The 14,827-nt window shown below is 37.8% G+C and overlaps 1 protein-coding gene across 1 annotated transcript in view; it reads left to right on the forward strand.

Moving 5' to 3' along the window:
* PIWIL2 (piwi-like RNA-mediated gene silencing 2) overlaps window positions 1–14,827 on the forward strand; it is a 78,670-nt gene that overhangs the window by 51,904 nt on the left and 11,939 nt on the right. Inside the window, exon 19 of the mRNA XM_010845469.1 lies at window positions 126–231. Coding sequence (XP_010843771.1) covers window positions 126–231 — 106 coding nt within the window. The remainder of the gene's footprint in view (window positions 1–125; window positions 232–14,827) is intronic.

Below are 14,827 nucleotides of genomic sequence, written 5' to 3' on the forward strand. Positions count from 1 at the left end.
ATTTGCTGGGTACTTGTGTGACTGATACATGCAGAAGCCTGTGTGTGCTGACATTCAGATCTAGTCCTTCCTCTGTGGATGTGTGTTCATCTTTTCTCTTTCTTCTGTCCCCACCTCTGCCCCAGCACCCTCACAAAATGGTATTCACGAGTGGTATTCCAGATGCCTCATCAGGAGATTGTGGATAGCCTGAAGCTATGCCTGGTGGGCTCCTTAAAGAAGTTTTATGAGGTGAGGAGAACAGCAGTTTTAAAGTATCAGGGTTTTTAAGGACTGCCTTCCTGATCATTTTAAGAGGAAGTCTGATTTAGTGGGGCTTCCCCAGTGGCTCAGCAAGTAAAGAATACTCCTGCAGTGCAGGAGACACAGGATATGCAGGTTGGAAGCGGATTCAATCTCTGGATGGAGAAGATCCCATGGAGGAGGGCATACCTCCTCCATATATTCTTGCCTGGAGAATCCCATGGACAGAGGAGCCTGGTGGGCCACAGTCCATAGAGTCACAAAGAGCTGGATACAACTGAAGCGACTGAGCACGCAGGTACTGATTTAGAGAGAGGTATCCCAGATCGAAGGTGAGTTTCCCAAACAGTCCACCAGCAAGCAGCTCAGAAAGACTGCGTGCCTCTACTTGTCGAGCAGCTTGAAGAGCTCAGTGCTTTGATTTGGTTTGGTAAGTAATGATTATTTCCTGGCTTATCGGCCTGTTGCCTATAAATATAATCTTTAGGGCCTTATCAGAAAAGTCAGGGTAAATTTCAGTGATTAAAGCAGCTTATTAATTTTCTCAGCTTTTTATGGCTGGTGTTAGTCCCTGGCTCTTTTCATTTAGGTTCAAGATCAGTGCCTCCCTGAAAATCACCCCTAGAACTCCAAGGAATGCTGAGTGTGGAGAATTGCTGTCATTAAGCTGATACTAGGTCTGGGACAATGAGCAAGCGAGGTACTGAGTTTTGCCTTGGCCCGTACATCAAAGGAAGCACTGATAAGTGGCTTTCATTTCTTAGGGGTCAGAGTTAGCCCTTTGCATAAAGATTAAACAGCAAGAAATCTAATAATTTCTCATGATTAAGGTCAATCTCAAGAACTCTGCCTTGTTTCATTTTAGAGTAACATTTCCTACAGTGTCCTTCAAATAGTTTGATACTGTTTCAATATTAGACAGTAAACCAGAAATTCAGTTTCTGTCTCTGAAGAATTCCATGATATGCTACTTTGTTACCAAGTTCTCCTGCACCTTCCTTCTTCTTATTGCTGTTGTTTTCCTGCAAAGTTCTATGTGTCTTTTAGGCCATAGCTTGAAGATTGCTTCTGTGAAGCCTCTTATTCCCCGGTCTGCTCTGTCCCTTGAAAGAAAGTGAAAGTGATTTAGTTGTGTCCAGCTCTTTGTAACCCTGTGGACTGTACAGTCCATGAAATTCTCCAAGCCAGAATACTGGGATGGGTAGCCTTTCCCTTCTCCAGGAGATCTTCCTAACCCAAGGATCGATCCCAGGTCTTCTGCCTTGCAGGCAGATTCTTTACCAGCTGAGCCATGCTTAGCTAGACTGATTTTTTATGGTCCTCTCTCAAGGCCTTCTGTTTACATTCTGCATGGTGATTATCACATCCTGCTTTTTGTTAGTTGTTTGTATCTTTATTTATCTCTCCCTCTAGGTTGTAAATTATTTGAGCCCTGTTCAGTTATTGATGGCTGTGTAATAAAATGCCCTAAAACTTAGTGACATACAGTGAGCATTTATGATGTTCACTGTCAGGAAGTTGGACAGTGGGCTCCCATTCCTCTCCCTTTGGGCATCTTCATGTGGTCTTTTCACATGAGCTAGTTTAGGCTTCCTCAAGCAAGGTGGCTGGGCTCAGTGCTTGAGCATTCCAAGAGACTATAGAGAGCCAGGTGGAAAATGTGTTGCCTTGTATACCTTAGCCTTAAAATCCATGTAGTGTCACTTCTACTGCATTTCTATGAGCCAAGTAGTAACATTGTGAATTTTTGGAGGGGTCAGTTTGGGGTACGGGTAGACTTAAAGAAAAAGCTAATATGCTCTAAAAAGTCTTACTTGTATTCTCAAACTTCTATACTAATTATTATTCCCTTCTTATTTATTGGGCTTCCCTGGTGGCTCAGATGGTAAAGAATCTGCCTGCAATGCAGGAGACCTGTGTTCGATCCCTGGGTCATGAGATCCCCTGAAGAAGGGAATGGCAACCCACTCCGAATTCTGTTTGTACCTTAAAATAAACTTGTACAAAACTCTTTAGCATGGGAGTTAGCTTATGATTTGCTAATCCTGTTCTTCCTCCGAGCAGTTATTTTTCCATCAGTATTATATTATTATATTATATTATATTATTAAAGGAGGCTTTAACCCAACTTCCCAGTATATTTGCTTACCAGTTCAGTTCAGTTCAGTCTCTCAGTCGTGTCTGACTCTTTGCGACCCCATGGACTGCAGCACGCCAGGCCTCCCTGTCCATCACCAACTCCCAGAGTTTACTCAAACTCATGTCCGTTGAGTCGGTGATGCCATCTAACCATCTCATCCTCTGTCGTCCCCTTCTCCTCCCACCTTCCATCTTTCCCAGCATCAGGGTAAGATTTTCAAATGAGTCAGTTCTTTGCATCAGGTGGCCAAAGTATTGGAGCTTCAGCATCAGTCCTTCCAATGAATATTCAGGACTGATTTCCTTTAGGATGGACTGGTTGGATCTCCTTGCAGTCCACGGGACTCTCAAAAGTCTTCTCCAACATCACAGTTCAAAAGCATCAATTATTCGGTGCTCAGCTTTCTTTATAGTCCCAACTCTCATATCCATACGTGACAACTGGAAAAACCATAGCTTTGACTAGATGGACCTTTGTTGGCAAAGTACCGTCTCTGCTTTTTAATATTCTGTCTAGGTTGGTCATAGCTTTTCTTCCAAGGAGCAAGGATCTTTTAATTTCATGGCTGCAGTCACCATTGCAGTGATTTTGGAGCCCAAAAATATAAAGTCTGTCACTGTTTGCATTGTTTCCCCAGATATTTGTCATGAAGTTATGGGACCAGATGTCATGATCTTAGTTTTCTGAATGTTGTTTTAAGCCAACATTTTCACTCTCCTCTTTCACTTTCATCAAGAGGCTCTTTAGTTCTTCTTTGCTTTTTACCGTAACTGTGGTATCATTTGCATATCTGAGGTCATTGATATCTCTCCCAGCAATCTTGATTCCAGCTTGTGCTTCATCCAGTCCAGCATTTCTCATGATGTGATTATCAACATTAGTATTATCACAAGACATGGTATAGATGAATCTTACCAACAAGATTAGTGTCACATCACAATGCAGGGTGATGGGTAGATATAACCTGAAATGTAAGAGTCAATAGTGACACATTAGTAGAGACCCTCATAGGCATGAATAATTAGTCCAGTTCATCATTATACTGTAAGACTAAAGTATCTCCCACAGGCATGCCACTTAAGTATTTAGGCTTACATTCAACTTTATCAGGTTCTGAAAACAGTTCATTTGCGATTTCAGACATCTGGTATTTTTGAGCTAACAGACAATATCATCTCTTCTCTGGGACTCTTAAAAGAGACCAGTGTAATACTGTAATTTCCTCATTGCACAACCATTTATTTCTTTATCCTCAGCTACCATTCTTATTATTTTCCATTTTTTAATTGTAACTATTGTGAAGTGGAATCTCACTGTGGTTTTAACTTGCATTTCCTTAATGATTAACCATGTTGAACATCTTTTCATGTGCTTATTGTCCATTTGTATATCTTCTTTAGAGAAGTCCTTTCAAGTCCTTATCCTGTTTTTCAATTGATCTTTGTCTTTTTATTTTTGACTTGTAAGAGTTTTTGTTTTATATATTGTGAATACAGAACTTTTATCTGATGTATGATTTGCAGATATTTTCTCCCATTTTGTAGAGTTTCTTTACTTTTTTGATAATGTTATTTGATGCACAAAAGTTTAAATTTTGATAAAGTCCCATTTGTCTATTTTTTCTTTTATTCCTTGTGCTTATGGTATCAAGTCTGAGAATCTGTTACCTAATTTGAAGTCACAAAGATTTACACCTTTGTTTTTCTTCTAGTAGTTTTAGAGCTTTAGCTCTTACCATTTAGGTCATTGATCCACTTTGAGTTACATTTTGTGTATGGAGTAAAGCAGGGGTCCAACTCTACTCTTTTGCATGTAGTTACCTGCTTCTCCCAGCACCTATTGTTGGGGAGACTATTCTTTACAGACTGGTATTGGCATCCTGGTTAAGATTCAGTTGGCCAAACAAAGCTGTTTGGGTTTATTTCTAAACTCTCAATTCTATTCCTTTGGTTTATTTGTCATCCTTAGGTCAGAGTAACACTGTTTTGGTTATATTGTTTCATTTTAGTTAGTTTTGAAGTTAGGAAGTCTGAGTTTTCCATTTTTTTTCTTTCAATATTGTTTTGGTTATTCAGATACCCTTGGCATTCCATATGAATTTGAGAATAGTCATTTTCATTTCTTTTTTCAAAAAAGGCCATTGGAAATTTGATAGCAATTGCATTGAATTTATAGATCACTTTGGAAATATTGTAATCTTAAATTTACTCTTGCAGTATGTAGACATAGGATGTTTTTTCGTTTATTTAGGTTGTTTCTAATTTCTCTCAGCAATGTTTTATAGTTTCCGTGTACAAGTATTATACTTCCCTGATTAAATTTACTCTGGATATTTTAGTCTTTTGAATGCTACAGTTATAGAATAGTTCTCATTTTTGGATTATTCATGCTGGAGTTTAGAACTAACTGTTTTATGTATTAATATTCAACTCTTCAACTTTTCCAAACTTACTAGCTTTAGTAGATTTTCCCCCCAATTCTTTTGGATTTTTTGTGTATAGAATCGATTATGTGCAAGTAGAAATAGTCACACTTCTTTCATCTGAATTTAGTTGCCTTTTATCTGTTTTTCTTGCTTAATTGCTCTAACTTCCAGTACAGTTTTTAATAGAAGTGGTGAAAACAGGCATCCTTATCTTTTTCTTGCTCTTAGGTGGATACTTTTAAGTCTTTAACCATTTAGCATGATGTTAGCTGTGGGCTTTTCATAGACTCATTTTATCATGTTCAGGAAGTTTCTTTATGTTCCTAATGGGGAGAGTGTTTTTATGGTGAAAGTGTGTTGGACTTTATAAGTCTCATTCATGTTAATACCAAATTAATTTCAATAGTACACAAAATATTGTTCCTGTGTGGTTCTATGGTGTGCCTCTTTCTTTGTGATAATTTTATATTAGGGTTTCCAGAGAAACAGAATCAATACAATATGTGTGTGTATGTGTGTGTATTTTGAGGAACTGGCTCACGTAACTTACAGAGGCTGGCAAGTCCAAAATGTACTGGGTTGGCCAGCAGGCTGGAGACCCAGGGAAGGGCTGATGTTGCAGATTAAGTTTGGGTTTATCCTAATTGATATTTTACGTCTTATATAATGTGTTGATTATATACAGTTGATTTTTGCATCAAACTAGGAAATCTTTGGTCAGTATTTCTTCACATACACTTTTGCCCCTTTCCCTTTCTCCTCTGCTACTAAGACTCCCATTATTTGTATGTTGTTATGCTTGATGGTGTTGCACTGCGTTTCAGAGGCTGCATTTATTTTTCTTCCATTTTTTTCTATTTCTCATACTGGATTATCTACTCTTAAGCCCCTCTACTGAATTTTTCATTTCCATTTAATTTAATACTTTCTGACTCCAAAATTTTTGTTGGTTCTTTCTTACAATTTTTTTTAAATATTATTTTTTGGCTGTGGTAGGTCTTCATTGCTGCATGCAGGCTTTCTCTATTTGTGGTAAGCAGGGGCTACTCATTGTTGCGGTGTGTGGATTTCTCATTGCAGTGGCTTCTCCTGTTGCAGAGCACAGGCTCTAGGCACATGGGCTTCAGTAGTTGCATGTAGGCTCAGTAGTTGTGGTGCATGGACTTAGTTGCTCTGAGGCATGTGGGATCTTTGTGGACCAGGAATCGAAGGAGTGTCCTTTGCATTGCAAGGCAGATTCTTAACCAGTAGACCACCAGGGCAGCCCCTTTCTTATAATTTCTGTATTTTTATTGGTAGTCTTTTTGTGTGTGAGATTTTCCTTAAAGTCTTGGATGTAGTTTTCTTTAGATCTTTGGACATTATTTAAAATGATTGGTTTAAAGTCCTTGTCTAGTATAACCAATGTCTGGGCTTCTCCAGTACAGTTTCTGTTTACTACATTTTTTCATGTGAATGGGCTTTACGTTACTATTTCCTGGCATGCTTCATAATTTTTTAATTGAAAGCTAGACGTTTTTAATATAATGCTGATGACTCTGCAAGTCAGATCTGCACCCCCATGGACTGTTGTTGCTCTTTGTTTGATGACTTTCCTGGCCTGATTCTGTAATCTTGGTAATCTAAACTGTGTGTAGTCACTGAAATCTCCCCTTAGTTTAGCTTCAGTTCAGTTCAGTTCAGTCACTCAGTAGTGTCTGACTCTTTGCGACCCCATGAATCATAGCATGCCAGGCCTCCCTGTCCATCACCAACTCCTGGAGTTTACTCAGATTCATGTGCATCGAGTTGGTGATGCCATCCAGCCATCTCATCCTCTGTTGTCCCCTTCTCCTCCTGCCCCCAATCCCTCCCAGCATCAGGGTCTTTTCCAATGAACCAGTTCTTCGCATCAAGTGGCCAAAGTGTTGGAGTTTCAGCCTCAGCATCAGTTCTTCCAATGACACCCAGGACTGGTCTCCTTTAGGATGGACTGGTTGGATCTCCTTGCAGTCCAAGGGACTCTCAAGAGTCTTCTCCAACACCACAGTTAAAAGCATCAATTCTTCGGTGCTCAGCTTTCTTCACAGTCCAACTCTCACATCCATACATGACCACTGGAAAAACCATAGCCTTGACTAAACGGACCTTTGTTGACAAAGTAATGTCTCTGCTTTTTAATATGCTATCTAGGTTGGTCATAACTTTCCTTCCAAGAAGTAAGCATATTTTAATTTCATGGCTTAAAATAAATAAAATAGTTTAGCTTAGTGATCAGCTAATGACAGGATAAGAATTTCTTCAAATGCTTTGAATGTTCTGCATCCTCCAGCGATTGCTGGATTATTTTTACAGTTACTGTGGTCTATTGCAAAGAAACAGGGATATAACAAAACAAGTTAGAACACCACAAAGCTCAAGATCCAGACAGTTTTATTGAATAAATGTGGTTCAGATTCTTTCAAGCTCTAGTTAGTTTTCACAGCCCTGAAAGAGTTGCTTTTGACCCTTTGTGCAGTATGCGTGTTGCTTTTATGGTTGAACGGTTTTTCAGAGGTCCTTACTTTCTCATTCAAGAAGCATTTCTTGAGGAATGCTCTTGACAGTCTGCTTTTGTCAAGTGCAAGTATTTTTCTAGGTGGACAGTCATTAGACTTTAGAAGCCCCTAAAACTAGATCGCACTAGAAAACCTCTATCATTTGGTTTTAGGACCCCAAGGGGCTACTTTCTAGGAATAAGAGTAATTGAAAGCAAACTGTAGCTCACCTTTGCATTATTTAAAATTTTTGAATCAGATATGATGATCTGGTGTGCTAGTGTTTCCAGGTTTCTCATAGTGCAAATACTCCAGGTACCTGGAAGAAACAAACTTGAATCTTCTCTGTGTTAAAAACATCATTCCAGGCCCCGCATTACTTGTATTAGTTGCTTAACAATAATGTAAATACAAGCATACCTCAGAGATAGGATATTGTGGGTTCAGCCCCAGACTACAACAGTAAAGCTAGTACTGCAATGAAATGAGTCACAAGTTCTTAGTTTCCCAGTGCATATAAAAGTTAGCTTTACACTATAGTGTAATCTTATTAAATGTTCAGTAAACAAATATGCATATCTTCATTTTAAAATGTATTGAAAAAATGGCACTGATAGACTTGCTCAACACAAAGTGACACAAACCTGTAATTTGTAAAAAATGCAATATCTGCAAAATGCAAAGAAGTAAAGCACAATAAAGTGAGGTATTCTATGTCTAAGCTATGTTAGCATTCAGTTTTTTAAAAGGAATATTACACACTCATATGTATACATGTGTGTTTGATATAGTTATATACATACACACATATACATAAATATGCATTCAAAATATATATATATATACATATGTGTGTATATATATATATCATATTTATCATATATATAATTTGAGTTTAATTCAAAAGAAAGACTAAGTAGGTGAAAATACAAATAGACTGAAACACAGATGATGAGAGCTGCGTTTGGGTTCTTTTTCTTTAGGGACATAAGCTAATTCTGGAAGAGGCAGCTGAAACACTGAAAAGCTGTAAAGCACTTTTGAAGTCTTTAGGAATCAAAAGCTAGAGGCCTGGGCCCCCATGTCAGTGTCATCTGGAGTCTGCTCCCCATTACTTGTGAATCTGAAGGGCTGCAGACTGAATAAAGAAGAACTGTAGGTAGACCAACTCTGAATTAATTTCAGTTCTTGAATATGGATTCAGGTAAACTCTGACTGCTAGCTTTACTGCCCATTTGCCAAAAGCAAATAAAAATCCTCTGAAGGAAGATAGTAGTATCCTGGGCATCACATTTTTTCTGCAGTATCTAGCAATCAGTAAATAATAACCAAGGATACAAGAGAAAATGAAGGAACTGAAAACCCAAGAAGATCTACAGATAATTGATCCAGATACACAGAGGATTCAGCCAGATGAGTAATCAGATAGGTTTTAAAATAACTACACTTAATAAATTCAGAGAAACGGAAGATAACATTAAGAATTTTAGCAAAGAATTCTTGGGGAGTCCTATGGGAAAAAACTGAAATTTATAGAACTAAAAATTATGCTTACCAAAATTAAACAGTCAATGAATTGGTGCATTAGGTTGCTAGGGCTGCCATAACAATATCCCATGGATTGAGTGGCTTAAACAATAAAAGTTTATTTCCTCACAGTTATTATGTAGGGTAGGAAGTCTAAGATCAAGGTGCTATTTTAGAGGGCCAGATTCTCCTGAGGCCTCTCTTCTTGTCTTAAAGATGGCTGTCTTCTCTCTGTGTCACATAATATTCACCCCATGTATGTCTGTGTACCAGTCCCTTCTTATTAGAAAGACACCAGTCATTTGATGAGGGCCCACCCCTGTGACCTCATTTAAACTGAATAACCTCTTTAAATAGATATTCCAAGTACAGTCACATTCTGGGTATAGTGGATTAGGTCTTCAACACACAAATTTTGGAGAAACATATCTTTGTGCATAACAATGGGTAATCTTAGTTTAGGCTTAATTGAGGAAATAGACCATTAAAATATAGATAAAAAAATAAATTTCACAGAGATACAGAGGATTAGAAAATATAACAAGGCAACAGACATGGGAGTTACGGAGTTAAAATATAATACACACATAAGTGGCCTAGAAGGAGGTAAGTGAGAATAGAGGGCAGAAAAGACAATGGTAAAGAACATTCTAAAAGTGATAGAAAACACATCAAGTCATAGAGACAAGAAATCTGTCAAATCCCAAGCAAGATATAAAAAGTGCACTTAGGCACATTATCGGAGAAGGCGATGGCACCCCACTCCAGTACTCTTGCCTGGAAAGTCCCATGGATAGAGGAGCCTGGTGGGCTGCAGTCCATGGGGTCGCAAAGAGTCGGACATGACTGAGCGACTTCCCTTTCACTCTTCACTTTCACTCTTCACTTTCATGCATTGGAGAAGGAAATGGCAACCCACTCCAGTGTTCTTGCCTGGAGAATCCCAGGGATGGGGGAGCCTGGTGGGCTGCTGTCTATGGGGTCACACAGAGTTGGACACGACTGAAGTGACTTAGTACCAGCAACAGCAGGCACATTATAATAAAACTGTTGAAAGTAAAGACATATATATATATGCACCTGTTACAGAGAAGGCAATGGCAACACACTCCAGTACTCTTGCCTGGAAAATCCCATGGACCGAGGAGCCTGGTGGGCCGCAGTCCATGGGGTCGCAAAGAGTCGGACATGACTGAGCGACTTCCCTTTCACTCTTCACTTTCACTCTTCACTTTCATGCATTGGAGAAGGAAATGGCAACCCACTCCAGTGTTCTTGCCTGGAGAATCCCAGGGACGGGGGAGCCTGGTGGGCTGCCGTCTTTGGGATTGCAGAGTCAGACACGACTGAAGCAACTTAGCAGCAACAGCAGCAGCCCCTGTTAAGACATATTATGTATATACACACCTGTTAAGGAAAACAAGAACACTTATCTTCAAGGATTGACAAATTGACAAATAGTGAACTAGTCAAACAGTTTGAACCACAAGATAAAGAGTAGCTACAAAATGCTGAAGGAAAATGACTACCAACATAGAATCTGATATCCACTAAAAGTAACTTTTAGTAAGGTGAAAAAAAGAAAGACTCTGTTATTGGCAGATTTGCACTGAAGGCATATACTAAAGAGCATTTTTCACCTAGAAGGAAAATTATCCCAGAAAGAAATGTAGAAATGGTTAAAGGAATAAAAATAGGAATGAAAGTGCCAAACATGGGCATAAATTTAAATGAATGCCCACCATCTAAAATAACTAATGTTTTTGAATGGATATGTATTCATTTGTGTGTATAAATTTCAAGTTAATGACAATAACATTATATCTTGGAGATACATCTGGGAGAAGTAAATGAAATTCCAATGCCTTGGGTTTCTTTAATTATTGAGGAAAAGGTGAAAGTACTAATATATTTTGATACACTAAAGAGTTATGTTGTAATTTCTGGGGTAGCCACTAAAAGAATAAAAGAAGAGCATGCAACAATTGAGACAAGAGAAGAGAAAATAAAATAATAACATTTTTAAGGAAAAAATATAGATTAGGTGAAACAGCAAGCGATACCTGGACCTTGAATATGTCATGCTAAGTGAAAGAAGCCAGTCATAAAGGACCACACGTTCACATATTACATGAGTCCATTCATCAGAAATGTTTAGAACAGTCACATTTTTAGGAACAGAAAGTAGATTAGTGGTTGCTTAGGGCTAAGTTAGGGAGAGAGTAAAACATGTAGAGTGGTGGCAGTTTAAGAGTCTGGGGCTTCTTGTTGACGTGATGAAAATGTTATAAAATTGATTGTGGTAATAGTTGTATATATCTGTGAATCCACTAAAAACCATTTAATTTTACACTTTAAATTGGTGAATTAAATGGTACATGGATTATCTGAATAAAGGTATTTTAAAGAAAATTAACCTTATAGAAATTCTGGCATTCTAAAATGTAATAAATGAAAATTTCACTATGGGGGCTTAACATCAGATTTGATTAGGCAGAAAGAAATAGCTAGAAATTTGAAGGTAGGTCAGTTGATATCATTCAGTGTGAAGAAAAGAAAGAAAAAATAAGGAATTCTAACAGAGGCTCAGAGATCTGTGGGACAACATCAGCCATAGCAATATGAACATAATGTGATTCCCAGAAGGGGAGTAATGAGAAAGGATAAGGAAGAAAGAACACTGGAGGAAATAATAGCCCCAAATTACCCAAATTAGTGAAAAAAATCATTCATCCAAGAGGCCCAATGAACACTAAATAGGAAAAATTCAAAGATACCCACACTGAGACACAACCTAGTAAAACTGCTGAAAGACAAAGAGGGCATCTTGAAAGCACCAAGTGAAAGCCACTCGTTGTGTTCAGGGCATCTTCAATTTGATTAAGAGCTGACTTCTCATCAGCAATCATGGAGGCCCGAAGGCAGTCAGATGACATATTGCAAGTGCTGAAAGAAAAAGAAGGTTGAATAGGAATTGTATATCCAGAAAAGCTCCTGTTCAGAAATGAAGGCGAAACCTTGACATTGTGTTCAGTGAAAGAAGCTAAACATAAAAAGTCACGTATTATTCCATTTCTATGAATGGGCTTCCCAGGTGGCACTAGTGGTAAAGAACCTGCCTGCCAATGCAGGAGACATAAGAGATGAAGGTTCCATCTCTGGGTTGGGAAGATCTCCTAGGGGAGGGCATGGCAATCCACTCCCGTATTCTTAACCTGGAGAAGCCCACGGACACAGGAGCCTGGTGGGCTACCACACAGTCAGACACTACTGAAGTGGCTTAGCATGCATATCTGAAATATCTGGAATAGGCATATTTGTAGAGACAAAACAGAGATTGCTGGTTTCCAGAGAATGAGAATGCTGGCAGGAATAGGGAGTAACTGCTGATGGGTACAAGGTTCTTTTCAGGGTGATGAAAATATTATTGAAATAGGTAGTGTTGATAGGTATACTAAAATCTCTGAATTATACTCTTTAAAATGGTGATTTTTTGTAATTTATATCTCATTTTTTTTTTTAAAGGAGAAAGTAAGACATTCTGAGATAAAAGCTGGGGGGATTTGTCACTAGCAGACTACAAGAAGTACTTAAGGGAGTCCTTCATGTAGAAATGAAATGACATAGACAGTAACTTGTATCCACATGAAGAAATAAGTAGCCCCGGGAAAGGTAACTATATAGATAAAGGAGAGAAAAAATATATTTTTGTTTGTAACTTTTCTTCTAGTTTGTGTTTTAAGAGACAAAGACAAAAAGCAATAATTATAAATCTAATTGGATGTGTATACAGTATATAAATATATAATTTGTAAGACAAAGTTACAAAGGGGAGCAGAGGGAATAGAGCCATATAGAAGCAAAGTTTTTGAACAATACCAAAGTTAACTTTGTATTAATTGACCAAATGAGATTGTTGTAATATGTTAATTGTAATCCCCAGGTGAAACACTAAGAAAATAACTCAAAAATGTAAGAAAAAGAATGACGAGGGAGTTAAAATGGTAACTAGAAAATGCCTGTTTAATACAAATTAGGGCAGTAGAGGAAAAATAGAGGGACAGAAAAGATACAAGGCATGTGGAAAACAAATAGTAAAATGGCAGATGTAAATTTTACTCTGTCAGTAATTGTACTAAATGTAAATGGACTAAACACCATTCAGAAGTATAAATTAGTAACTTAGATTAAGTGAAAATATGAAGATGTACTTTCTACACAAGACATATTTTAGTTTCAAAGACACAGTATGTTGAAAGTAAAAGAAGAAAATAAACCATGGAAATAATAACCAAAAGAGAGCTGGAGTAGCTATACTAGTAGGCCAGATAGACTTTAAGACAGCAGTTGTTACTGGAGACAAGAAAAGACATTTGTAGTAGCAAAAGGGTCTGTCCATGAGAAGGTCATAAAGCATAAACTCATGTGAAACTAGCAATATAGATCCAAAAATATATGAAACAAAAACATATATAAATGAAAGGAGAAATAGACAATTCATTAATAGATGGAGATTTCAAAATTCCATTTTCAGTAATGGATAGAACAAGTAGAAATAAGATCAACAAGGAAATAGAATATTTGAACAATTCTGTGATCTAACTCAACGTAACAGACATTTACAGAGCACCCAACAACAGAACTCCCATTCTTCGCAAATGTACGTGACACATTCTCCGTGATAGAATGTATGTAAAGCAAGACTCAGTACATTTAAAAAAATTAAAACTGCAAAATATGGTCTGAAACCACAACTAGCATGAAATTAGAAGTTAATACAAGGGACATTTGGGAAAGTCACAACTATATGGAAATTAAACAATACTCTTAAATAACCAAGAGGTCAAAGAAGAAATCAAAGGGGTAATTAGGAAACAATTTGAGATAAATGAAAATAAAACATACCAAAACTTGTGGATGTATGTAAAGCAGTAGTTAGAAGAAAATGTATAGCTGTAAATGAGTGAGTGAGTGAGTGAGTGAAATCTCTCAGTCATGTCCGACTCTGTGCTACCCCATGGACTGTAGCCTACCAGGATTCTCCATCCATGGGATTTTCCAGGCAAGAGTACTGGAGTGGGTTGCCATTTCCTTCTCCAGGGGGTCTTCCCAACCCAGGGATCGAACATCTCCTGCATTGTAGGCAGATGCTTTACCGTCTGAGCCACCTATATTAAATAAGAAAAATCTCAAAACAACCCAAGTTCCATCTTAAAAACTAGAAAAAGAAGAGCAAACTAAGCTCAAAGCAAGAAGGAAAAAATTGATAGAGGTTATAGCATAGATAAGTGAACTGGAACACTGAGAAACAATGGAGAAAATCAGTGTGACCAAAAATTGATTATTTGAAAAGATCAACAAAATTGATAAGCCTTTAGCTAGCACCCATGAAAAAGGGAAGAATCAAGATACTAAGATCAGGAATGAAAAATACTGACCTTGGAGAAATAAAAAGGATTTTAGGAAATGAACAACTATATGCCCAGAAATTAGATTACCTAAGTGAGATGGGCAAACTCCAAAAAAGGCACAAACCATCAAAACTTTTTAGTTATACCAAACATTGAAAGAATATTCTTTCACGGACTCTTCCAAAAAATAGGAAAGGAGGGAACATTTTCCAGTTTGTACCATGAGCTAAACTGGTTTGTACCAAAGCTAAACTGGTTCCAAATTGGGAAAGGAGTATGTCAAGGCTATATGTTGTCACCATGCTTATTTAACTTACATGCAGAGTACATCATGTGAAATGCTGAGCTGGATGAAGCACAAGCTGGAATCAAGATTGCAGGGAGAACAATCAATAACCTCACATACACAGATGACACCACCCTTATGGCAGAAAGTGAAGAGGAACTAAAAAGCCTCTTGATGAAAGTGAAAGAGGAGAGTGAAAAAGCTGGTTTAAAACTCAACATTCAAAAAACTAAGATCATGGCATCCAGTCCCATCACTTCATGGCAAATACCTGGGGAA

The sequence above is a fragment of the Bison bison genome, unplaced genomic scaffold (assembly GCF_000754665.1).
Source record: "Bison bison bison isolate TAMUID 2011002044 unplaced genomic scaffold, Bison_UMD1.0 scf7180017864217, whole genome shotgun sequence".
Classification (NCBI taxonomy): domain Eukaryota; kingdom Metazoa; phylum Chordata; class Mammalia; order Artiodactyla; family Bovidae; genus Bison; species Bison bison.